This window comes from Lutra lutra, chromosome 9 (genome assembly GCF_902655055.1).
Source record: "Lutra lutra chromosome 9, mLutLut1.2, whole genome shotgun sequence".
NCBI lineage: Eukaryota > Metazoa > Chordata > Mammalia > Carnivora > Mustelidae > Lutra > Lutra lutra.
In genome coordinates this window covers 23,675,958-23,703,254 of record NC_062286.1, presented here as the reverse complement: position 1 = coordinate 23,703,254, position 27,297 = coordinate 23,675,958, and the positions used below count along the sequence as shown (strand labels likewise).

Genomic DNA, 27,297 nt, shown 5'->3' with positions numbered 1-27,297 from the left:
CAGCTAGCTAGGCCCCCTGCCACAGCCAGTGCCTCTGGGGGCACAGAGCACACTGAAGGCCGAGACTCCTGTCCCCTTAAGGGTATTTTTGGGGGCTCAGCCCACATGTGTCTATGAACCAGAGAGGCCAGCAGGCTCTCTGGTGATAAATCCACACCTTTCAACTGCCGTGAAAGACATTTTAAGAAATGTTAACAACTTCATTAATTTTAAGGCCTCAAACTTGGGCAGAGAAATTTGACTGGAAAATTGCCGCCTGAAGGGATAGTTCTTCAGATTGTGAGAAGTAACCAAGTCTCAGCAAGTTGACGTGGGTGTTTGAGTCGTGGAGCCTGGCACCTGCGTTCTGCGGAGGAGGTGGGAGGCGTTTTCTGGAGGGGGTGTACACACAAGGGGGCAACGAGAGGGTGGTGGCAACAGCCTGCCCACAGGTGTCATGATGGACAGCGGCTGGCTGGCCCTCTCAGGCAGGCTGTCCAGTCCTGAATTGAGTGTGGCTTTCTTTCACCGGTGTTTTTCACCGGTGTTTTATGAGAAGGGACGAGGTGGCGAGAGGCTAACAAGATTTACTCACCCCAGCCTGTAATTATCTGCTTGAGGAAAAAGTTTGACCTACCTTTTTGAAGTCTTACCATATTTCTTCTAATTTATGTTGGGGCCTTTTATGTGTATAAAATATATTCTCTTCAGTGGCATTTGGTATCAGATTCCAGCGCTTTCTCGCTTCTTGTCTTGAAGGATGGCAGCCCGCTAATTTCATCATTGACGAGCGGAGAGCCACACAGTCCTGCCCCAAGGCTTTGAAGGAGGTGGGGGCATCTAAAGAAATACCTTTTTTTGCTCCTTTTATCATCAGCTCTGATGCCTTAAGACTTATTTATAAGCTTGGCTAGAGGACTGGTCTCTCACTACCCACCCAGATAAAAATCTGTTCATTCCGGTGGCTCCAGGGGCTAAAAGATTGAGGCCACTGAAGGCTGTGATCACATTTGGTTCTAGAGGTACAGAAGCAGATGGTGTCCTACCCACTGAACTCATGTTTGCCCACTCCGGGTGTGGGAAGAATCAGACCAACATATGAAACGTAATACAACCAAAGGTTTTGCCCCAGGTGAGCAGGAGGAAGAGAGTTCTTACTTACTGAAAAACAAAAACATTGATACTTGGCAAAACTCTTTCACACTCTTTCTCACTTAAGCCTGTTATGAAATTATTTATATCCCAAGTAATGTAATGTAATGTAAATTGAGGGCCGAAGGAGTTTATTAATAAGCCCCTATGATGGAACAGGACAGCAGTTAGACAAGACTGAACCCAGATTGTCTGACTCCAAGTCAGAGTGCTCTTTCTACTACAACACAAAATGAATTCAAAGGTGAAGTCTTCCCTCCATGGAGACGGCTCTCATTTCCTAGATGACCTGGTGTTCACACTGAATGTCCAGTCTGATACCCAAGATCTAGGCAGCTATAGAATGAGACTTGATGTCCCCAGATTGAGGCTGTCCCGGGTAGGCCAGCTAATTCATCTCTTCCCAAATGTGGGCACTGTAGGCAGTCTAGACTATGGTTCCTGTTACAGGTTGAATGGTGTCCCCCCCAAAAAATAAATTGAAGTCCTAACCCCTAGTACTTGTGAATGTGACCTTATTTGGAAATAGGATTTTTGCAGATATAATCGGGTTCATACTTCATTAGAGGAGGGCTTAATCTAATATAACTAGGCCCTTACTAGAAGAGAAAACGAGACATAGATACATACATAGGAGAACACCATGTAATGATGGAAGCAGAGATTAGAGTCACATATCTACAAGCCAAGGACTGCCAAGGATTGCCAAGGTTTGCCAGAAACCACCAAGAGCTGGGAGAAAGGCATGGGACAGATCCCTCTTAATGCTATCAGAGAGCATAGCTCTGACAATGCCTTGATTTGGGGCTCCTGGCCTCCAGAACTGTGAGAGAATAAATGACTGTTTTTCCAAGCCACCCCATTTGCAGGACTTTGTTATGACAGCCCTAATAAAGTCATACAGTCCTTCGTCCCTCCAGCCCTGCAGTGTCTACATGGACTCGTGGCAAAGAAAGATTCCTCCTAACACCCAGCATTAGGGCACAAAAAAGCCATTGTTGGACTTTAAATAAAAGTCCTATTAAAACTTCATCTGCTTCCAAGCCCATGGAGACCCATCCAATTTAAGGACTGGTGCTATTGGAAAGAAAGAAAAATTAGACTTTTTAATTACTTTCTCTGCTGCCACTGCCACCATCACCGGTGCTGTTAATGTATCAATTTCTTTGATTGAAAACATTGGGTAAATTAAACATATCTCTCTCTCAAGGAAAGAAAAAAGAAATCAACCTACCACAGAATCAAAAATGGAAAACAAAAAGGTCCACAAGCCCCTTATGGGATTTACTTCGTAGCTCTGGCAAGAAGTCAGTTTGATCACATTTCTGAAATTACATATTTAATATGGCTGGACGTGATCAGCTGTTCCACCCTCAAGGGCCTGGTGTCAGTGAAAAGCAGCTCCCAGTTCCCTCGTGGACCACTATCATGGTTGAAAGCTTTCCTAACAATTACCCTGCCCTGACAGGCCAGGCCTCTTTGTTTTCTCTTTCCACCCTGCTCCACTGAACTGGGAAGTTGAGTTCTTTCCTAGTCCATACTCTCGTATTTTAATCTACAACATGGTGAGCACAAGGCCTGTGCTCAAAAAGACTGAGTCCCAAGGGGTACCAGCAATGCTGGCGGTCACACACCACCAAGAACAGGGTACGCCAGCCACTCTGAGGACTGCTGGCCTGCTAGGGGCCAATGAACCCAACCCATGAAAATTACATAAAAAGCAGATGGCTTAGGTGTTTCCATAAAAGATTTGTTTAAATTGCTGCACGTGATCATATCCCTTATCTTTAAATTGAAGACATATAGGCCCACTCAATAATACCAGCCATTTCTCCATTAGTGGCAGATTGAATAAAGAGAAGTAAAAAGGAAACAGGCAGATTAAAAGATACAAGAGTGATTCACCAACTGACACAAAGGCAAGAAAAGCAAGTCAAAGAGAACCATTTAAAACAACAGTCACAGGGACTCCTGGGTGGCTCAGTCCCGTAAGCGTCCAACTCTTGATTTTGGCTCAGGTCATAATCTCATGTTCATCAGATCAAGCCCTGTGCAGAGCTCATGGTGGAGCCCAGCATAGAGCCCGCTTAAGATTTTCTCTTTCTCTCTTTCTGCCCCTTATCTCCTCATTCTCTCTGTCTCTCTAAAAAAAACAAACAAACAAACAAAAAACCCAAATAAATAAATAAGTACATAAAACAATTGTCACAAACATGGGGAAAAGCATTGACAAAAGGAGACAGATGAGGGAATGGAGACAGAGACACACAGAGATAGAGACAGACGAATGTGGAAAGGATCACTCATGCCTTTCTGGCCTGCTGTCCCCATATTCTTTCTCCTGCTAACATGGTCTCAGCAATCCTACCTGGGCAGGTGGTTCCCTGATGCAGGTGATTCCCCACTGAGGGTTGCTTCAGTATCCCTACCTGCCTGCATCATTTCCCCTGAGTGTGTCTCTGACACCACAGAGAATGGGTGGATGGGTATATACATTCTTGGAATACAAGCCATATGACTGGTTCTGCTCTAGGCATTGCATTGATAAACAGGGCACAATCCCTCCCCTTAAGAACTCTCAAGGAAGAGGCAGACATGCCTTCTGTATGACAGATGCAGAAACAAAGGCATGTCCAAAGCTCTCTGGAAATAAAGAAGCAGGGCCAGTTCTGTGAGGGACTTCGGAAGTAGGTGTTTTGAAGATGGGAACAGCTCAGTTGGGCCTCGGACCCTGAGACCAATGAGAAGGGCATTCCAGGCAGAGGGAAAGAATGTGCAAAGGCATGTTTAGGACCAGGTCAATGTCAGTGACACAGGATGGGGAGGACCTGCAAGGAAGCAGCAGGGATGAGCCCAGGAAACAGTTACTTCCAGAGGTACTCAGGATTTAGACATGATCCTGCATGTGAAGCATAGGTTGGAGAAGGAATGGCAGGATGGGAATCTGGGAGAGATTCTGGCTATGGGGTGAGCATGACTTAGTTGTCCATCCAGGAGAGTCCAGCTTCAGTGGCTGAGTAGATGAATGTCGTGTTAACTGAAATGAGGAGGAGGAGAAACAGTTGGCAAGGAGAGATGGTGACCAAGACATCTAGAGGGGAGAAGATGGGGAGAGCTCTGCTGAGCAAGTTATACATGAATGTTGTCAGGACATCCAGGTGAAGGTGACAGGTAGAGAGTCAGAAGTCTGGGTCTTGGATTAGGCGGAAGTCTAGGACAGAGGTGAGATGGAGAGTCATTATCATAGAAGTTGTGGTTGAGGCTGGTGGTTGGAGGATAAAGATTCCAGATATTTCATGTAAGAGGACGAGAAGCATGACACGCAGAAATGGAGAAATGGGAAATATAGGAGGAGAACCAGAAGGTGGGATCGTCACAGAAACCAAGGTGGGGAAGAATTTTAGATACAGAAATCATCAACAGTGTTGAAGCCACTGAGCCATAAAGCAGAACAAGGACTTTAAGAGCCTTTTCTCACCCTTACATAAATACTCCTTATATTTTACATTCTTCCTCTCCCCTCTTTCTTGCTTTCTCATTCCATTCTGTCCCCAGCTGCTTTGTTTTTGCTTCCCTTGGACCTGTCTCCCTGGAGCCTACCAGCTCCAGCCTGTAAGGCCCAGTGCAGTCCCTGCCTCCACAGCGGGGCTTTCACCGATGCCCAGACTATACTGATGTGTCCTCCTTCTCGGGTTTTTTTCTGAAGGAAAAATTGATGGAATGCTTTTTATAACATTGGGTTGGTATAATCCCCCTCTCAGTATCTGAGAAGATTCTGACTTGTACAGGAAATGGTTATTTCTTGAACATCCCAAATTCTCTAAGAAACTCCCATTAGATTATGTCCATCATCACAAAACCTGGAACTTCCCTGATGTTTCTTTTCAACCCAGTAAATTTCCTAGGTTGTATTTCATCCCTTTTAAACTAGGTCAACTAAACTAAGGTCAGTTAACTAGGTAACTGTTAACTAGGTAAACTAGGTCAGTTGGTAGAGCAATCATGGATGAATCTAATTTGTCCAACCAGAGATAAGTAAGAAGGAGACAAACCGTAAGAGACTTGTAACCACAGGAAACAAACTGAGGGTTGCTGGAGGGGAGTTGGGTGGGGGGATAGGATAACTGGGTGATGGGCCTCAAGGAGGGCACGTGGTGTCATGAGCACTGGGTGTTATCTATAACTGATGTGTCACTGACCTCCACCTCTGAAACTAATAATACACTATATGTTAATTAATTGAATTAAAATAAAATTTGTAGAAAAATGTAAAAAAAGAAGGTAAGTCACCTTCATCTATTATCCCTATATGTATGTATGTATCTATCGATCTATTTTTATCTATCACCCATTTACTCATCCAGTGGGTGTCTACAGTTTGCCAAGCTCTTTGCCTCTGCTCCTTATAGAGATTCTGCTCTAGTTCGCTTTTATCATAGGTCTAAGATAGTCCCAAACACCCGTCTGAAAGGTGCTTCTTAAATGCTCGTTGTGTGATTGTTTTGTATATGTGGGCAATATCCCTGGGTCTGATGATCCATCAAAACCAACAGGAAGATTTGGTTGGGAAATAAGACTTTTCAGTTTTAGCAAAGACATGGTATGTCTATTAGATTGATAGAGCTTCTTTTTGGAGACCATATAGGAAGCATTCCCTCCCAGCTGCTGGTGACCACATTACCCCCAGACTGGAACAGCCTGCAAGGTTGTTCACTCTGTCCCCATTTTCTCACCAAGGAAAGTTGTGTGGTGGCTTTCCACAGTACTTTATATTTCTGATGTCACACTTATTAGTGTGACTTATCTTAGTTATTTGTGGCCCAGAATCATCATGGTTCTGAGACTGTAAGCTCTTAGAGGTCAAGGAATCCACATTTTGTTCCCTTTTGCATTTCTAGTGATTAAGCCAGTGTTTTGTACTCAGTTGAGTTCTTGATAAATACATACTAGATGAAATTGCAGCATTTGCCAAACAATCCAGGGGCAAACTAGGAGTTTACTCAGGTCTCTCAGTTCCCAGCCCAGAGCCCCTGAGGATCTCTGTTTTAGTAAAGGGTAGGGATGTTCTCACCAGCCCTCTTATTCCTAAAGTCATGGCAGTTGGTTTCAGAAAGACAGAGGGCTAAGGGGAAAACAGTTTCTGTGTTGGACATACTTTGGTTTAGAATTAAAAGCTATCACATTAACTACTTTGGGCAGGCTTATTTTTTCTTTATGTAATCTAAAAAAGCATATTCAGCAGACGTGAGTGAGCTGAGGAATTTTTGTTTTGACAGCTTTGGGACATCTGAGATATTTTATATGGAGCATTCCTAAGCAGTCCAGAAAGACATGTGTCCAAAACATATGCAGGAAAAAGACTGATCAAGAGTGAGAAAAATGAGAGGAAATCCTTTTAAAATGAAATGTTTTGTCAAAGCAACCTCATATGCAAATATATGCCAGAAGAGACCTCAGATTAATAGAACTTTACCCAGTCCATCTGAGTAGATGCCTAGAATAATTTGGTTGGTTAGAAATCGTGAGCTGTCAGGGTCCACAGTGGTTTGGTCAAATAGCCTCATCTTAAGATGAGGAAACTCAGCCCAGAGAGGTCAGCGATCTGCCCAGAGCTGGTGGCAAAGTTGAGAGTCAAACCCAGGTCATCTGCATGGAAGAGCCCACATCTAACCAACCACACAGATGCTTGGGTGATGATTCAGATATATTCTCAGCACTTGGGCTGCAAAGCATTTCCTCACATGTCACTCCTATCTATGGCTTTATGCATGTCATCCCTTTAAGTCCTCAGGTCTCCATCAATCCACTGGGTTCCTGATGTCCAAAGGATTGCATCAGTTTGGGGTCGGTACCATCCTGCGGTGGAAGGACCTGCCGGTAACTAGCCCGGTCTAGTTACTTCACGATCACGTGAAGAGCATCTTAAAAACAAGATCTGGGGTCCAGGCACAGTAGGACTAGGTTTGGGATCCCAGGTCTTCTGAATAGTGACCTCCTTGTTGCCTATTTAAATGTCATCTCTAACATTCAGGCAAGCCATCTGCCAGCCTCTGTCTGAAAGCCAAGAGCAGCATGGTGGGCAAGGAGCTCAGTTGGGGTCTGAGATGCAGAATTCGCTTCCAGCTCCAGGGCCTGTGTGTTTCACTACCTTCAGCCAATAAATAAATCACTCCCTGGTTCTGTTTGTCATCTGAAAAATGGAAATGGTCATGATTCCTAACTGACCGAATCACTGTAAGGACTGACCCTGAGGACAGATTTCTGTGCCAAAACAGAGCGCATCACTAAAACCTTCTGAACCGGAGTGAGACCCATTTCTTTCTTTCTTTCTTTCTTTCTTTTTTTCTTTCTTTCTTTTTTAAGATTTTATTTATTTATTTGACAGGCAGAGATCACAAGTAGGCAGAGAGGCACGCAGCGAGAGAGAGGGAGAGGCAGGCTCCCTGCTGAGCAGAGAGCCCAATGCAGAGCTTGATCCCAGGACCCGGGGATCATGACCTGAGCTGAAGGCAGATGCTTTAACCCACTGAGCCACCCAGGCACCCCCGGAGTGAGACCCATTTCAGTGAGAGGCCAGTGGTAGCCTGCATTTTGGTGACCTGGCTCTACTTTGCTAGAAAGTTTTTCCAGAAAACTCTTTAAATCCCTAGTTTTGCCCTCTGGAACCTGAAAGCACTTTAGTTTAACCATGATACTCTCTGTGCTGGGATTTAATGCTATGTAGCCCAACTTCAAAATTCATACAACGACATGAAAATCCGCACTCCTAGTTCCCCCCACCTGCCTGGAATAACCTTAATCCTTCATTCATTCTTAACACATTCGCTAGTGTAAACCTATACCATGTCAAAATCTTCTCATTATTCAAGCTGCAGCCCTAAAATAGCCTCCTCTGTGAGCCTCTGGTCCTCCGAGGCAGAAAGTCTCTCTTGTTCTGTGTCCCCATGTCTCCACCATGTCTGCCAGCTGTGAGAGTTAGGTGGGAGAAGTCTGTCTCCTCTCCCAGGACTGGGAGTCCCCAGAGGGCACAAGATCTGGGCTACGGCAGCCTGGTATCTGTCTGTGTTTCGGATTGGTATCAGGGAAGAACCCCATGGTTGGTAACCTCCAACACCCAGCAGGTCCTCACTATTAGAGAAGAAGAGTAAGTGGGGAGGGTCATTTCGCATGTTCTGAAGTTGAGAGCCCCCATGACCATAAGCCTTTTCTGGTTATCATGGATGCCACATTGCTCAGGCTCTCCTCCAACCTGCTTTTAGCAATGCTCCCATTTATATGGATATCAGTGCTGAGCAGTGGACAAACTACCAAAGTTTTCACCATGTTCTGTGGGGTCGGAGACTCCATATTCTACATGAACACTTCCTGGAAATCACAGGCAAAGAACTGGACTGGAAGTCCAGTCTGGGTTCTGGTCTCAGCTCTCTTACTTCTCCAGACCCCTTACTTCTCAGCTCTGCTATTTTGGCCAAGTCACATCACCCTCCTGAGCCTTGGTTTTCGCATCTATAAACTGAGAAGGCTGGGCTGGTTAACTTCAGAACACCTGGGATTTTAATTATTTTCACTTTTCTGTTCTGGGATGAAGAGCCGAGACCCATTTCTTCAATCCACAACATTGCTTTGGCCACAGATAAGAGAAATGAGAATCAAGCTTTCTGTGCCTGTCTCCCACCACCCCGGGCATGCTTGCACACATACCCTCTTTGAGCCTGTTTTGTGGCTATGTTTATATAATTGATTGATTGAAGGAGACTTGGCCCTTCTTTGCTGAAGCTTGATTATAAGTGAACTAAACAGATGTCTTGAATTGGGTGATTGGTTCCCAGATGCATTCTAGGGAGTGAACTGGTGGGAAGGAAGTGAATGATTTCAGTTCTGGGGCCCCATGACAAATGAGTAGTGGTTGTGGGTGGGGGGAGCAGGCAGTGGCTAGGTTTGGTACTTAGTCTTATGATGAAGTAAGTGACCAGATGTTGGTGGCAGCTGGAAGATTAATATCAAAGGTAACTGGTGGGCCAAGTACCCCTTTAGGAGATAAACCAGCAAGGGGGAGGAGCAGCCCCTCATCATCCAAGCCTGGGCTATAAGTCAGGACTCTTGGGGTTCTGCTGACCAGCTGTTGGAGCCAAGTTAGAGAGCTTGTTTTGGCCATCTGCCCAAAAAGGGAAATTGGTCTTAAAATGGTAGAGATGGAAGAGACCTGAGGATCATTTCATTCCCCCACTTCACATTTCAGGTGAGGACACCAAGGCCTTGGGAGGTTAAATGATCTGCCTGAAGTCACAGCACAGAGCCAGGGTCTAGAACACAGCTCTTCTTACTCAAGGTCTAGTGTGACTTCACTTCCAAAGGAAAGTTAGATCAGCAGGGCAAAAGGCAAGGATGCCCACTCTCACCACTGTTGTTCAACATAGTACTAGAAGTCCTAGCAACAGACATCAGACAACAAAAAGAAATAAAATGTATTCAAATTGGCAACAAAGAAGTCAAACTCTCTCTTTGCAGATGACATGTTACTTTATGTGGAAAACCCAGGGTGCCTGGGTGACTCAGTTGGTTAAGTAACTGCCTTTGGCTCAAGTCATGATCCTAAAGCCCCAGAATCGAATCCTGCATCAGGCTCCCTGCTCAGCAGAGAGTCTTCTTTTCCCTCTGACCCAACCCCTCTCATGCTTTGTCTCTCTCATCCTCTCTCTTGCTCTCAAAAAAATAAATAAAATCTTTAAAAAAAGAGAAAACCCCAAGAACTCCACCCCTAAATTACTAGAACTCATACAGCAATTCAGTAATGAGATAGGATACAAAATCAGAGCACAGAAATCAGTTGCTTTCCTATACACTAACAATGTAACTGTCGAAAGAGAAATTAGGGAATTGGTTCCATTTACAATAGCACCAAAAACTGTAAGATAACTTGGAATAAACCTAACCAAAGAGGTGAAGGAACTATACTATAGAAACTACAGAACACTTCTGAAGGAAATTGAAGAAGACACAAAAAGATGGAAAAACATTCCATGCTCTTGGATCAGAAGAATAAATACATTAAATAAAAAACATTAAAATGTCTATGTTGCCCGGTGCAATCTATACTTTCAATGCCATCCCGATCAAAATACCAATGGCATTTTTCACAGTGCTGAAACAAAAATTCTAAAATTTATATGGAACCGGAAAGACCCTGAATCGCCAAGGAAATGTTGAAAAAGAAAAACAAAGCTGGGGGCATCACATTGCCTGATTTCAAGCCAGATTACAAAGCTGTGATCACCAAGACAGCATGGTACTGGCACAAAAACAGATCAATGGAACAGAACAGAGAGCCCAGATATGGCCCCACAACTCTATGGTCAACTAATCTTTGACAAAGCAGGAAAAAATATCCAGTGGAAAAAAGACAGTCTCTTCAATAAATGGTGCTGGGAAAATTGGACAGCTATATACAGAAGAATGAAATGACCATTCGCTTACACTATACACAAAGATAAACTCTAAATGGATGAGAGACCTCAGTGTGAGACAAGAGTCTGTCAAAATCCTAGAGGAGAACATAGGCAGTAACCTCTTCAACATTGGCCACAGCAACTTATTTCAAGACATGTCTCCTAAGGCAAAGGAAACAAAAGTGAAAATGAACTTTTGGGACTTCATCAAGATAAAAAAGGTTCTGCACAGCAAAGGAAACACTGGACAAAACAAAGAGGCAACCCACGGAGCAAGAGAAGAAAGATCTATGCAAATGACACTACAAAGGGCTGATTATCCAAGATTTATAAAGAACATCTGAAACTCAACACCCAAAAAAAACACAGATAACCAAGTCAAAAAATGCCCAGAAGACATGAACAGACACTTCTCTCAAAGAACACATACAAATGGCTAATAGACACATGAAAAAGTGTTCATCATCATTGGCCATCAGTGAAATTCAAATCAAAACCACACTGCCATACCACCTTACACAAGTTAGAAGGGCAAAAATTGACAAGGCAAGAAAAAACAAATGTTGGAGAAGCTGTGGAGAAAGGGGAACCCTTTTATGCTGTTGGTGGGAATGCAAGGTGATGCAGTCACTTTGGAAAACAGTGTGGAGGTTCCTCAAAAAAGTTAGAAATAGAGCTACCCTATCACCCAGCAATTGCAACCCTGGGTATTTAGCCCAAAGATACAGATGTAGTGAAAAGGGCCACATGCACCCCAATGTTCACAGCAGCAATGTCCACAGTAGCCACAATGTGGCAAGAGCTGAGATGCCCTTCAACGGATGAATAAAGAAGATGTGGTCTACATACACAATGGAATATTATGCAGCCATCAGAAAGGATGAACACCTACCATTTGCATCAACATGGATGGGACTGGAGGGGATTATGCTGAGTGAAATAAGTCAAGCAGAGAAAGTTGATTATCATATGGGTTCACTTATTTGTGGAACATAAGGAATAGCATGGAGATCATTAGGAGAAGGAAGAGAAAAATGAACTGGGGGGGATCAGAGGGTAAAATGAGCCATGAGAGACTGTGGACTCCAGGAAACCAACTGAGGGTTTTAGAGGGGAGTGGGTGGGGGGGATCAGTTAGCCCAGTGATGGGTATTAAGGAGGGCACACTACATCAAAAACTAATGATGTACTGTATGGTGACTATCAGAACATAATAATAATAATAATAATAATAATAAAAATAAAAAGCAAAGATTGAGTAAGGAGTTTCCACAAGGTTAGACCCAGTTCAAGCTTCCTGCCTTCAGTGCTGGACATGTACCTGTTCATCTCCCCTCTGCCATGGCTGACCCGTGAGGCCACCTGAGGAGCAGGAGTACTGACTGCCAAATTTAATAATAAATGTAGGCCAGTCACTGCCATACTGGGAGCTTGATATGCATACTGCATGTAATCCTCCTCACATTCCCCTTTAGGTGGTCCCTGCTTTGATCCCCATTTTACAGATGCAAGAATTGAGGCACAGAGGGAGTAAATAATTTGACCCCAGGTATAGAGCAAGTAAGGTGAAAGAGCCAAGCTTTCACCTTGGTCAGCCTGGTCCTGTGCAGCATCTGTGTGCCTATGTGTTCCCCAGCTAGCATGGTGCGCCCTGAGGTTTCGATGTCAAACAGAGCAACATAGAAAGATGCCTGTTCTAGTCAGTGTCTCCCTGGGTTCTCCAAGGTCAAGTCAGTTCAGCTCATTCCAAGGCTCCCAGTGGCAAATATGAGGCACAGCTCGGCCACAGTGGAAAGACATGCATGTAGATTCCTTCCTAATTAAGAAAGCACGCCCACACTCATTCCCTTATTTGATCATCGCTGCAGGTATGACTATGTTTATGAGCATCATTATCGTGATAAAGCTCTCAGTTCATGCACAAGGAAACCAAGACTCAGGTGGTTAAATGAATTGCCTAAAAGCTTAAGGCTGATGAGCCCAGAGTTTGGAAATTTCTGAGAATTCTCTAGTGGTCTTCTCCTTTCACTCCTAGGGCCCTGCCTTTCCTTGCTTTGTTCTTATCATAGCTTCTGGCCTCTGCACAGACCTACTCTCTGACAGGGAGCTTCCAGCAATCATCAAAAAGCAGCTTGTTGGCAGGAGAGTACATCTAGGATGAGAGAAGCCAGAAAGACTGACTGGAAGCGATTTGAGCCTTCAAATCATTGGAAGATATTTGAAACCTAGCCATGTATGCTTTTGCTTACTTATTCCAGACAAACAGAGTTGAAATTTTTGAGAATTTTCCTTATTATTGAAGGAATTATTTTGGGGTTTTTTGTTGTTGTTTTTTGAGCTGAGAATAATAATAATAAATATCACACAGTTAGAAACCACATTTTACTACCAGTTTTGCACTTTCATCTGTACTAGCTCTGGACCTCAGTTTCTTTGTGTCAGATGGTCTCAACGGTCCCTCATCACCCAAAGGTCAATGACTGAGAAGCTCTGGAGAAGTCCTTGAGAAAAGGAGATGACTCCACCTTGTGCCTCAAGATTGGTGGCAGCCATGGGAGTTCCCTTGAGCTGGGCACGCTCCTTAAGGACTGCCAATGTTTTGAGAATGTTGGTTTCTGGAGCTCTCTTTACGGGCCAAAGCTTCAAACATGAAGCTCTATTATATGACATCTAAAAGCCACTTGTAAGAGAATTGTCACATGTGCACGGTGCTTCACGTGGTTCTTTGTTCAATACACAAATCAGACTCATCAGGACTCCGCTGGCATGGTATATGCCATCCTTGAAGCCATCTATCTAGCCTCGGCTTAACTGTGCCAGTAAGCCAAACCTGAGGAACTAAGGGCTGGTGATTCAGTAAATCTGATGTTCATCCTGGCCCAAGCCTGGTGCTGCCCAGAGAGGATGGCATTTGAAAAGACCTCCACAACCAGAAGTGCCCTCCACACTGTGTGGGAAGGACCCTCCGACCAGCTGCATGACCCCGGGGTAGTCTTTTCCCTTACCTGGGTGTTGGTTTTTTCGCTCGTCCAGTGGGAGAAGCAGTTGACCTCAAATGTTGTTTCAAGTTCTAGTAGACTTTAACTCTGTGAATATCACCTAAGCATGGACCTGCCAACCTTCACATGGGAGAACATAATACCAAGCAAATGGTCATCTGCCATCAGGTAAAATGGCTCACATAAATACGATTTCTCATAGTAAACAAGCAACTGTATTCAGAAAGTGCATGGCTGTGCAAATTCTGAATCCACTAATGTGTGTTGGGAATTTCTCCATTCCAAGCACATGCATTACTTCATTGAGTCCTTCTAGCAGTGCTGGGAAGTTAGTCTGATCACTGAGATGGCCGATGCTCAGAGAGAGGGAGAGAGTGCCCTGTACTACACATCTGGCAGGTGGTATAATTGGAGTCAAATTTCATGTCTTGTGCTCTGTCCCTGAGAAACAATTCTGGTGATATTAAGGTCACTTAATGAATAAGACATATGGGCATAGATACATCAGAGAAGCTTGTAGGACCAGGTGGGACTAAAGACACCAACATTCAATAAGTGAGGAATGTCAGGTCCAACATCAAGGCCATCTGCATCCTGGTAGTCAAACAGGAAAATAACCCCAAGACAAAATCCCAGTCATGTTGCCATATTTTAAACTAGCAGCCAACCTGGTGATTCTGTTCTCAGATGAAGATTTGATGACTGAGTATCCAGTTGGGTAAACTCTCCTGTGGGCCCTTGATGGCCATAGAAACCTTTCCCATCCCACCCTCAGTTCCCTCAACTGTAGCCTTACCAGGAAACAGCAGATATTCCAGAAGATGTTAGGAAGCCTAGATGGGAACTTGGAGCCCCAGCCCTTATTGCGCATGTAGCCTTGGCGTCCTGAGTCAACACACCGATGGGGATTAAGAAATGGATCTTAGAAATATGAACTTTGACTCAGTCCTCACTCAGGGCATCCCAGTTCTGACTCCTTCAAGGGTAGCTCAGATGCTCCAGCTCCTGTCCTGCCTCTAGCTTGGCCCTGCTTTTCTCGCCATGGGTCCAGTTCCTGACCTGCCTCACAAGAGGTCTTGACCCTTCCTGGGGTCTGGTGCTCTGAATGAGGGCAGCTATTCCTGCTGCTTTAGTGAACAGTTCCCTGTTTGTGAGGTACTGACATCAAAGTCTCAGGGTCCCAGGAAGGAAGCAGGTCAGCAAAAGCCCACACAGTCACTTCATATCTAACTCAGCTGTGACTTCACTGCTCTAATCCCAGGGTCTTCATCTGTTAAGTGAGGGTAAGAATCCTGCCTGCTTCATAAGGATCAAATAAGATGATGGTGTGAGGGGACTGACATACTGCGTCTGAACACAGCAAGCCCTCAGTAAATATTGTAAATTATGAAAATACTTCCCATGGGCCTTCTTGGGGTCCTCCCCTCAGGGCTTCTCTATGAACACTTACCCAGTGCTGCCAGAGCCAAATATGTGAGCGTCTGACCCCAGGCTTGATTTCTGCAATACTCATAAGAGTAAAAATGAAGGGTGAAGCAAAGTAGGATTGATAAATGTGGCATTCTTCTCTCTCTTATGACTTTGCTTTTCACTCTGCAATGTTTGTTTCTAAACCTCATGGTGGGCCAGGAGGTTCCTGTGGACCTGCCCTAGGACAGCAGCTCTTAAGGATTCTGGAAACCAGCCTTGGAAAGAAAGTCTAAAAAAAGTAGAGGCTGCTGGTCCCCTCACTTGAAATTGACTTGAGGTGACGGAGGAAATTAGTGGGTGGTCTCTGGGTTTCCAGGGTCAGGATCAAGGAGGCACAAAAGGCCTTGACCCAAAGTTTTTTGGAGCCTGAGGTGAGTTTGGGTCAGTCTACAAGGGAGGACTGTTGGATTTTCTAACCCCACCCAAGGGAAGACCTGAGTGTCCAAAGGACGTCATGTCTCCCGGTCACCTTTATGTGATGTTGTCAATGGTGCCCTGAACTTTCATGAGATGTCCTTCATGCAGCTCAGCCTGGGACGACCCCCCATCTCTGCTGATTAGCCAAGGAGGTTTCCTTAGCACAGGCCTTGGCATGAGTGCTTAAGTAGTCTCACACATTCCTAGAGACTAGTCATCCCCCCTCAGTCTCAGTGTGTGGTCATTGCCAACTGCTCTGCAGCTAAGGGCATTGGATAAGGGAACTGGGCATCTCTCTGGGCAGGGCCACCATGGGGTTTTCTGATCTGTTTCTGTAACATTCTTCTGAATGGCTGCCTTTTATACTAGAGCAGTGCCTTAAAGCTAACTGTTAATGAATTCCAGTTTTTAAAATGTGACTCATACCTTGGAAGGTTTTAGAATATAGGTACAAGCTGATAAAAATTCATGAACACACACACACATTCACATCCACACTTAATCACCCAGGAACAGTCTTACCTGAGCTTTTCTTCTTAGTTCCTTGAGGATCTTGAGGAAAACTGAGTCCCCATTGAGTGTGATACACTTTCAGCCACATTTCATGGGGAATCTGCTTCTAGGGATGACAACAAGGCCCCATTCAGAGGTAGGCAGAGTGAAAAGTACTGATAGTCTATAGGTTTGGTTGTATTGGCCCCGTAGAATCACCGACCTTCAGAGACCGAGGGCATGATAGGAGGCATATACTCCATGGGGTGCCTGGGTGGCTCAGTCAGTCAGTTAAGCGTCTGCTTTTGTCTCAGGTCATGATTTCAGGGTCCTGGGATTGAACCCCACATTGGGTTCTCTGGTCAGCAGGGGGTCTGCTTCTCTCTCTCTCACACACTATCTCCTTCAAATAAATAAAATCTTCTTTAAAAAGGTATGGGCCCCATGTCCTTCATTTTTTTTTTTTTTTTCAAATGCAGAAAACTAGGCATAGAGCAGCGAGCAGACCTGCTGGGGTCTCTCAGCTGCTATGGTGCAAGCTCAAGCCTAGAACTACCCTCACTACTCTACCAAGATCTTTCCCTCCACAACACTTGATACCCCTCTCAGCAGGAGAGCTGTTTCCAGAAGATTCCATTATCTTATCTTTCTTTCATGGTGGAAGTAACTAGAAAGTGGGTAGCAATGATCAGCAGGTTCTAGGAAGTATGTTTTTTTTCTCATTACTGTTTTTCTCATTGTTTTTCATTGCTCATTCAACTATGTGATCAGCAGGTTCTGGAAAGTATGTGTTTTTCTCATTGCTGTTCTTCAGTGGTTATATTCTCCTGGGTCCTGATAGGTAAAGTAAGGTTGAGATCTCTGGATTTTTTTTTGAAGGTCATGGTCACTTTGCCAAATAGGCCTGACAGAAAGGAAGTCTAGATCTCTTCCCTTAGGGTAGAGGACAAGCCATTGCAAATATAAAGAGACTACAGACTTTGGGTCTAATCATAACCAAAATAAAACACTTCACAGGTATCTCATGTATTATTTAATTTACTCGGTTGGCCCTGGATTGAGATTTTGAAACTGTGGAGTTGTGACGAAAAAATGCCTGGATCTTCATCATTATCCAGCCTTGGGTCACATTCTGGTTCTGCCTGAGGCTGATCCTTTGATCTGTGGGCAAACTTTCTGAGCCCCTATTTCCTTATCTGTAGAGAGAGGACATCATCTACTTTTCAGTGTTTTTCTATTGCTTCAGTGTAGTGACAGAACACCTCGCCGTCTCTGGCAGAGAGCTGGGACTCAGTGAATGTAATCCCCGCTCCTTCCCTTGGGTGTGGACTGCACTATTTAAGGCCAAATCCTTCACTGACACCCTGGATCCATAAGTCCTGTCTGGAAAACAGACTCGGCCATCCCTATCCTACAAGGACTGGGTCGGAGGAGGGTTAAGGAGAAAGATGCAAGAATCATCTTAGGTCTCCAACCTCAGAAGAGGCCCCAGGGACATGTTCCTTAACCCGGTGTTTTCAGAGATGATGAGTCCTAGGTCTTCTTGCTTGAAAGGCAGTGGGGCTAGTGCAGGAGAAAGAAACCTGTCTTGATAGTTTAGGAGAAATTAAATTGGAATGTAGGAAAGCCCAATTCAGTCTGACCCACAATGAACAGTAAAGTTAACCCCCTTTCTATTTAAAGCCAAAGAGTGTGGCTTTGACAGCTCAAGGGAGGCTGCCTTGGAGGCAGAATTTAAAAATGAACCAGTTTGATAATCGGAGCATGTGCCTAGCTTGTGTCACTAGGCAGGATTTGGTCCAAACACGGCCAGTTCTCCAACTGTTCAGAGTCAAAGACCCCAGGATGGATGATGCTTGATGCTGGGATTCTGCGATTTGTTCTAATATGCCCCAGACAGTGTCTGACCTTGCATGCCACACCTCTGTCCCAAATAGAGATTGGATGACTTTAATTGGAGGAGAAAAATCAAGATAGAGGATAGGGCACAGACGAGGAGGCTTTGGGAAAGTCACCACTAATTGTCGGTGTGAGTTGGGGACAGCTAACACCTTTCTCTCTCGTCTTTTGACTTGATTATTAGCTAATACGGATGGATTCTTCTGACCCTCTTCAGAAGAGCCGCCAAGGTTAGCAGCTACATTTTTCATTACGAGGATCACTGTTGTGCTACAAAGTACAAAATGTCCGGTCAGTTTTCTCCTTGCATTCTGCCGTCAAAACCAGGTGGCTGGCTGGCAAGTAAGTCTTGAAGAGTAAGGCAGCATGCCATTCGTGGACACCACCTCACGGACTTAGCTGCAGCTCAGCCCCCAGAGGAAATTAGAAGGTCTTCAAAGCTGATAAAATATGTAGGCAGCACATGGCACGTCAAGTCAGACAAGGCTGGTGCTGCCCATTTTAGCTTGCCATTATAAAGGTGAATTGTCTGCATTGTGAAAGGGCGAGTGGTATTAACCTTAGGACAAGAAAGATGGCGGCTTGTGGAGAGCAGCTTGTACATAAATCTCTACAGGCTGAGAAGCAGAAAGATACTTAATAGAAGTGTAACTGAAGGATGTACCCCTGCCCCCAAACTTAGTTTGGCTCGTGTCAAAGGGAATTAGTTTACTCCCACTCTGGGGCAGGGCTTAGCTGCCTGTGTGTGCCTAAGGGACCATCCAGGGATGATTGACCCCATTTCTCCTCTGTGTTGGGAAATTCTCAACAGCAGGCTCATCTTGGAGGTCAAGACAGTAGTGGCCCCAGAAGCAACCATTAAAATGCAGAATGGTAATTGGGAACTAGCACCCATTAGCACCACCCCACAGACTGATTTCTCAGATTCGCTATAACCCTTCTGAGAACAAGGACTTAGGAATCATTAAAAAGTCAAATCAGGAAGGAGCTTTAGAAAACTCCTAGTCTGGGTCTCATTTTGTAATTGAGGAACTTGAGGCCCAGAGAGGTTCAGTGTCTTGTTCAAGGGAACCAGCACACTGATGGCAGAGCCGGAGATGTATTTTGCCGGTCACCTGGTCTAAACCCCTGTTTCGCAGCTGAGGACACCTCAGGACAGAAGAGGACACCTGGGGACAGAAGAGACTGTCCGAGCCTGGACATCAACCACAGTCCCCATCTGCGAGTCCGGTGGTCCGTCCTCCCTATCACCTTCTCCCTTTCCTCCCACCCCGTGGCTGAGGCGAGGCCGTGAAGTAAAAGGTTGAAGAATAATTTGCACTTTGGCACACATTTCCTTTGCCCTCAGGGCACTTTGGGTGCCTACAGGGCACAGCACTTCAGCCACGCTGGGTAACAACCACTGAGGAAGGGAAGGAGGAGGTGAGCGGATCTCAAAAGTCTGGCAAACGTGGAATGGTTTGGACACAAGAAGCCCAAGTCAAAGGTCATAAAAAGTCCCAGGGCATGGTGTCATCCTGCGTCCTCCCTCTCTCTCTCCTTACCTGGGGACCTTGCCCACCCCCTCCCCGAGGGAGAATGAGCCCATCTTGGCTGTCCTAGCCTTGGCCTTCTTGTGCGGAGGGGGCCAAAGGGCAGATGGCTGGCTGGCAGCCTGGGCTGTGAGTAAGGCCTGAGTTCCCTTTGGCCTTCCTCTCAGGTAGGGTGGAACCTGCCAGAATTTCTCCTGAGCGTCTACTGTAGGTGGGCTCACGTACAGGGGCAGCACATTATCCTCCTAGCTCACACAGCAGTCTCTTGAGGTAGGTGTTACCATCCGCAGTGTGCAGGTGAGGAAGTTGGAGGCTGCACAGGCTGATATTTCTTGCTGGAGTCATCCCAGACTTAGAGGCAGACCTCTCCGGTTGCAAAGCCAGCATCTGGCCATGTGGCCTCAGACCCTCTCATGTCACCAGGCAACCTTAGAGGACGCAGAACTTCTCCAGGTCCCACCTGTTACCTCTGTTTTCATCTGCCTTCTCTGAAGATACCTCCCTTAACCTGAATTATACAAAGAACTCCTTTCTCTCTCTCCCCCTCTCCCTCCTTCTCTCTCTCTCTCTCTCTTTCTCTCTCTCTCGGTCCCATTTCTAGCCATATGGAGCCAAGCCAGCTGTGAACCTGACCGCCAGCTGCCACGGGATAGTGAGGGCTGTGGGTGAGATGAAAGCCGCCTTCCTGGAACAGAGGGTTGGGGCTGGAAGGTCTCCCTTGGGACAGAGTTCGCCCCCCTGACTGCTGGCTGTCCTTGCAGGTCTGGAGTGCAGCTTCGACTTTCCCTGCGAGCTGGAGTACTCCCCACCCCTTCACGACCTTGGCAACCAGAGCTGGTCCTGGCGCCGTGTCCCCTCTGAGGAGGCCTCCCAGATGGACCTGTTGGACGGGCCTGACACCGAGCACTCCAAGGAGATGCCCCGAGGTAAGGGTACAGGCTGCCCTGGAGTGTCCCGGCCAGGCCAGGACGGGGCTGGAATGTCCATTTCTGTTGGCAGGTTTGAGGTTTCCCTGGCTCTGTTTTCACCTGTTCCCTTTGAAACCTGCTTTTTTTTTAATGTTTTAATATGATACATTTTATTATGTATTATTTATTTATATATATTTTATTATGTTATGTTAGTCACCGTGCCTGTGCCTTCCATAGGCTCCAAGGACCCAGGCCACCCTTTACTCTTCCATCAAGAGAAGGGAATGGGATTTTATAGCTCTCTTTCACACCGATGTAGGAGGAAGGGTTGATCTGTTTGTCCATGGGGAAGAGAGTTGCCACGTAAAATACAGGATGCCCAGTTGAATTTGAGCTTCCGGTGAATGACCAATGGTTTCTCAGTATAAGTATATCTCATGCAGTCGTTGGGGCCTTTTACGCTTTAAAGGTTATTCCAATTTCTAATTATATTTAAAAATTCAAATGTAATTGAGGGTCCAGCGTTTTTACTTGCTAAATCTGGCCTCTCTGATTTGGAAGGTATGGTATAAGTGGGTTCAATGTTAGTTTCAAAGACATTAAATGAACATTCAGGCTGCGTCCTAGCTTTGAAGGTGTTTTCTGTAGTCCTGAGCTATTGATGAGCACCCTTTTCTGAATTATTAGGGACTGAAGGAGGTAGTACTGGATTGTGGGTACTTGTGAAGTACTTGCTGAGTTTTTAGAGATAGAAATGGAGGCATCAAGCCCTAGTTCTGCCTTCAGGCCTGACCGTGGCAAATCTTAGAACTCCACAGTCCTTGGACCCGGGAAACTCTACTTATCCAGAATCAACAGCCTGTGTTTCTGATTCCTAAGAAAAGATAACCCCTGGCACGGTGATGGACATAACGAACATTCAGTGTCGTACTTTTGGTTTGCCAAGCCCTTCCGCCTACACGGTCTCATTGGATTCCAGTGTTGCGAGAGAGGCAGGGGGCTCAGAGAGGGGAAGCGACTTGCTAAAGATCACACAGCTTATCCATGCCGGTCCAGGTCTGGATGTCTGCAGTGATGAGTGCTAGACGAGGACACTTTCTACCACATCGTGTTTCTGTCTTTGCAGCAAAAGCTACAGTGAGAGCCTACCCTGGACCCAGGTCTGGAGGGCAGTTATCTCAGGCTTATGCTACTGTTACTCTAATAGGGACCAAGCTCAATTAAGTTCCAGGGGAGGTTGGAGGTGGTACAGAAATAGCTGATGCCCCCAGGCTTCTTTTCCTTTCTACACGCTCTCCCAGGCTCACCTTTTTTTCTGTTTTTATGACTCTTTTGAAATTGCTTGACCTTGATTTATATTTTAAGCTGCTTTCACCCGGATACTGATGTGTATTGTCTTGTGGGGGGCTGGCGGTGTGTGGAGGTGAGTGGGTCTTAGCCCTGTGGTCTGTCTGAATCTTCTGGAGAACTTACACAGAGTACTGCCTAGACCCCACAGCCTAAGATTCCGACTTGAAGGATCTGAGGTGGGACCTGGTAATCTGTATATTTTTAAATTTTATTATAAAATCTAACGTGTGCAGCAAAGTAGAACATGTATGCATGGATCGACAGTTATAATGAAATTCACACTTGTGCTCTGAACACCAAGTGTAAGAACCTGAACGAGGTCAGTCCATTTACAGCCTCTTCTGTCGCCCACCCAGACCCAGAATCTCTCCCTTCCCTCAGACGTGACCCACTATCCTATTTTGTGTTCATCGTTCATTTGCTTTTCCTTGCAGCCTTACCACTTCTGCCCTAAATGTCTCGATTGGGTTTGTAACCTATTACATAAACGAGATAATGCTGTTTTGTGATTTGTTCATTCTGATGCACGTAGCTGTGTTTCTTTGGTTTTCAATCACTGCATGAAAATACCACACTTTATCTCTTCTACTGTCCTTAGACATTTGGATTGTTTCTATGGTTTTGCTATTACCAGCAGTACTCCAGTAAGCGTTTCTGCACAGGCCTCTTGGTGCGTGTGCGTGCCCAGGAGTTTCCCTAGAGCGGAGAGGGGAAGTGCAATCACCAGGTCTCGGTGCAGCAGCTTCTGTTTCGACAGATAGTGCCGACCTATTTTCCCAAGTGGTGGCACCAAGTTATACCCCTACCAGTGAGGTGTCCGTATTCCTCCCCAGGACTTACATCCTCACCTGTCCCTGATATTGTCAGACTTGGTCATTTTTGTCCAGCTTGTAGATGCAATCCAGTATTTCTTCAGAAGCTTTCATTTCCATGAGACTCTTCCTTTCCCTTCTTTTTTTTTCTCACTTAATGTTTGGAGAAGCTTCTCAGGTGATTCTGAGGTAGAGCTAGGTTTGTTATACTCTTGATGGGGACCCCTTTTCAGACACTCCCATTCACCCACCCCTAGGGTTGGCTCCAGACCCTTCTTCCCAGCTACTCCAAGCTGTCGGGTCAGGCCCTCCCCTTCTGGTCCTTGTAGGTTTTATATTTGATGACTAATGAATTATGAGCCTGTTCCAGTGAGATCAGGAGAGAGGGACAAGCAGCAGTTGTTCTCAGACTTTGTAGGAGTCAGACTCTATACATCTGAAAGTTGGTGCTTTTTAAATTTTTAAGCAATTTTTAGAAGAGCGCCAATAGATTGTGCGTTGCTGCTCTCTGATGTGTTTCTCTTCCTTGATCTGTTCTCTTGTGATCTCTGGCATCTGCTTGTTACCCTGAGTGCTAGGAGAAAAACAAAAAGAAGAGGAACAGGAGGGAATTAAGAAATAAACACTCACTTCTCAGTGTTCCAGAGTGTGGAAATATATCCGTGCCTCTATGTTTTTATAAAGCCAGGTCCCAAAGGCCAGTACCTGCACTGAATATAAACCTTCTCTCATTAGTTAAATCAGTCAGGATTGGAATAGTCCTATGTTAGTGAGTACTGCCAACTTCCAGCTGTCTGAAAAACACTCTCCCTAGCGTAGTAGCATGTTGCATCACTAAGATCGATGATGTGAACAGCCATGACAAAAGCCACCATAGACACCCCAGCCCACTGCATCAAGTTCTTTAGTGAAGAAACACATCCAAACACAACTTGAGAGACTCTCATCACTGTCTGAAACTGGTGTTGATTTTTCCTGGGTCTCATGGAGGGACCTATACTCATATCAGTCTCAGAAACAAGGGACTAGCCTCCCAGGCTTTATAGGGACATTTCTGGAATGTCACTGACAGGTGCTCAGAACCTCTAGTATTGGACCACTCATTGCTTTTTGCTTCACCTAATTATATCACTACCCGTTCTCCAAAGTAGACCTGCTCCCAATGAAGCAAGCTGGTGTATCTTAGTGTTTCTCGACCATCAGGGAAAGAGGTGAAGGTGAAGGGAGAGAAAATGACATGCCCAGTTAGCACAGTGCCAAAGCAAGGATGTACATCTCAGTCCTAACGGCCAGCTCTTCGGAATCTCACTTTCTCTGTCATTTTGGCAGAAGGGATGCCTGTGGTGGAGATGAGGAGGAGTGATGGGGTGCCCTTTAGGGTAGTGTAGTCAATAGAGATTTCTTAAAACTCAACATTTATTGGTTGGATGGTATTTAGACTCCATTGCAATATTTCTTGTCAGGGGATATAGAAAGACCAGAAAAATGCAGTGAGATAATACCAATCACAGATAATGAACTGTAAGAGTATAAATTCTGAATGATTTTAATTTATAGCCCCTGTAGCTGAGAATAATAAGGAAGATACAATTTGAGCAGCAAGATAATAAAAAGTGATGATCTTGATGGAACACAATATTATAAATTAATAAAATCTGGGGGAAATCATCAGGCTGAGGCATTCTGTGACTTTTTAAGAAGTGCCAGGGGCATATCTGACATCTACTACTTCCGGTCTTTTGGAATGTAGTCACGTTTTTCTTTTCCAGCAAGACAAGATCTTAGTCTCACATGAACCCTAGCTTTCAAACGGAAAACAGATTAAAAGCTTCACCCCAGACCCGTCCACAACCCTTCAGTGGTACGCATACCCAGGAGGGATGGGAGGAGAGTCACCTGGGAGCGGCTGACATCCTTCCTACATCTGCTCAGCTCTCTCAAAGAGAACTGATTCTCAAGTCTTTGTTTTCGTTTGGTTTTTGTCTTTCTCTGACCGACTTACTTGGCTTAGCATTACACTCTCTAGCTATATGATTTTGCTCATACGTGGAATTTAAGAAAAAAGAGAAACAAACCAAGAAACAGACTCTTAACTACAGAAAACAAACTGCTCGTCACCAGAGGGGAGGTGGGAGGGCCATTATGGGTGAAATAGGTGATGGTAATGAAGGAGGGCATGTGCTGTGATGGGCATGGGTTGGTGGAAGGGCTGAGTCACTATGTTGTACGCCTGAAACTAATGGAACACTGTATGAAAAAATAAAAAAGATGGCTTAGTGTTCAGAAGGCTGAGAAGCATTGTCCTAGAGTTCTGGAATGGCTAGTGATGCAGCCACAGATGACAAGGGTACTGTAATGCCAGAGTGTGGTCATTCAGCCTTTTGGTCCACTCCTGTCATACCCTTGTGCATGAGTTTCTTGTAGCTGCTGTAACAAATAAACACAAACTCGGTGGCTTAAAACAACATAAATTAATTTTATCCTGGTTGCAGAAGCTAACAGTCTGAAATCAAGGTATGATCAGGGTTGGTACCTTCTGGAGACTCTGCAGGAGTATACAGGCCAAGCTTGGTTGCCTAGCTTCTTCTGACTGCTGGGACCTCAGTGCTCCTTTGCTTATAGATGCTTCGGTCCATTCCCTGCCTCCAGCTCCACATGGCATTCTCCTCGAGTCTCAGATCTGACTCCTATAGGAACACATGTCACTGGTTTTGGGGCCCACCTTAAATGCAGTGTGATCTCAAGATCCTTAATTACATTTGTAAAGACCTTGTTTCCAAATAAGATCACTTTCACAAGCACCAGGGATTAGGACTTGGACGTGTCTCTTGGGGACCTGATTCAACCTACTACATATTGATTTTTCTCCCCGTGTGTGTGGATTGGCCTGTGGATCCTGCATGTCTCTCCCTTTGTACTTGTGGCTTCTTCGATCCTCTGGAAGTCAGGTTAGGTGATATCAGAGGAGCCCAGATTAATACCAGCATTTCTCTTCTTTCCTTTAATCCCTTCCCCTGCTCTAGGGGTTTGCAATGTTCTTAAAAGGGTCCCTGAACACTTCACAGATTGACTCCAACCTGGGAGTTTAAGAACCTGGAAATGGGGCCACATTTTGAGCTGCAGGCACAACGTTGATAGGCAGTTTCTCTCGGAATACATCGCCCTTTGCACCTGCAGTCACAGGGGGCTGCAGCTGGTGGGCTGAGCTGGCTGTGAGTCTCCTGCTCTGCCCTTAACCCTTTGTGGTGTTGACAGCAGCTGGAGTGGTGAACGTCTGCCCAGCACTTCCTCCCTCACCCAGTGCAACTCATCACCAGCCGCCCATTTCTGCTCTTGGGCTTTATTGGCCGACCAAGTAGGACCTTATAAATTAGCCCCTTCAGTGGTGCGTCCCTGCACATGAGTGGGTTTACAGCTCTTTCCAGGGAGCAAGCTCCATAGGTGAGGACGGGGCAGAGGTGGCGGAACTGGCTGTCAGGGAGATCTGGCTGTGAGGAGCCGTGGGGCCGGAGCATCAATGACAGCATGCCCCAGAAGCACCCTCTGGTCCCCCGGCTCACGTTGCTGCACAGTTGAAGTATGCTAATGCGTGCTCAAAATCAGCTGCTCCCTGCCTGAGGGGTGTAGTGGTCACCTTTAAGGTGATCTGGTTCATGGGAGAGTCAGTAATGGCTCACCTCACTTTGTTTAAGCAGCCTTTAGCAAAGACCTCTGGTTTTAGAGTGTCGATGCTGAGAGAGAGGTCAGGAGAGAAAGGCAAACTGGGGCAGAAGAAAAATACAGTTGGAATGACAGATGCACACGCACACACACGCACGCACACATACACACATTCTCTGGGACAGAACAGTCTTTTTTTCTTTTCATTTGGTTCAAACAGGGTGATCTAAGCGGGGAATGTTTATGCAAATTTTTCTTGGGCTTCAGCCCCCCGAGAGCTCCCTTCCTATGCTGCTTGCTCTGTCGACTATGAAGTTACCGTTTTAAGGCAACGATTTCTAAACTTTATGGTATGCCTCATTAGTAAAATATTCCTGAGCTTGCGTCTCTACTAGGTATATGTTCAACATATACAATATATTCAAGCTAGACAGGTCTAGCTCTTGTGGTCTCTCTGACTCTTCCATTTCAAAGACCACTTAGTCCCTTTTCTCAGACCCTACATGGTTTAGAGAAGGAAATCACTTTCTGGGTCGAGTGCCACCAACAAAACAAACTCAACCTTCAAGAATCAGAAGATACCTTTCTCTAGAGACTACCTGACAGACTTAAGGGACAGGGTCACAACCAAATGTTTACTACTGGCTTATCTACAAAGCTCTCTTGGTGGTGGTGTTTATGATGGTGAAAAACTAGAAATCACTTAGATATTCAAACAATAAGGAATTGGTTAAATAAAATACAGTACACCTAAATGTTATGCTGCCACTCCATCGATGCTATGTAAAAACAGTATCTAATAAGATGGGAAAGTATTCAAGGCCCATTATTAGAATTTTTAAAAACAGGTTAAACAATTTGTGTGATATAGCTTATTTCGTAAAAGAGGAAACGGGGTGTATATGTAAGGAGGAAAATCTATATATACCAACATAGTGGTAGAAGTTATTTCTAGATGACTGAATTATCAGTGATTTATATCTTTCTCTGTGTGCTTTGGTATTTTTCAAACTTGAGTCCATGAACACGCATTGCTTTTATAATAAGATAAAACATGTTATTTTTTTTTAATATGGGGATCAAAAATTCTCCTTTGAAGCTATGTCCTATTGAATTATTTTAGATTTTTTTTTTGTGGGGGGGAGCATGTTAACTATTTTCTGCCACAACAACCAAAA

The 27,297-nt window shown here is 45.2% G+C and overlaps 1 protein-coding gene across 1 annotated transcript in view; it reads left to right on the top strand.

Annotated features, from left to right (window-relative positions):
* Positions 1-27,297, top strand: part of ALK (ALK receptor tyrosine kinase) — a 676,514-nt gene that overhangs the window by 198,758 nt on the left and 450,459 nt on the right. Inside the window, exon 3 of the mRNA XM_047745310.1 lies at positions 20,148-20,312. Within this exon, the coding sequence (XP_047601266.1) occupies positions 20,148-20,312 (165 nt within the window). The remainder of the gene's footprint in view (positions 1-20,147; positions 20,313-27,297) is intronic.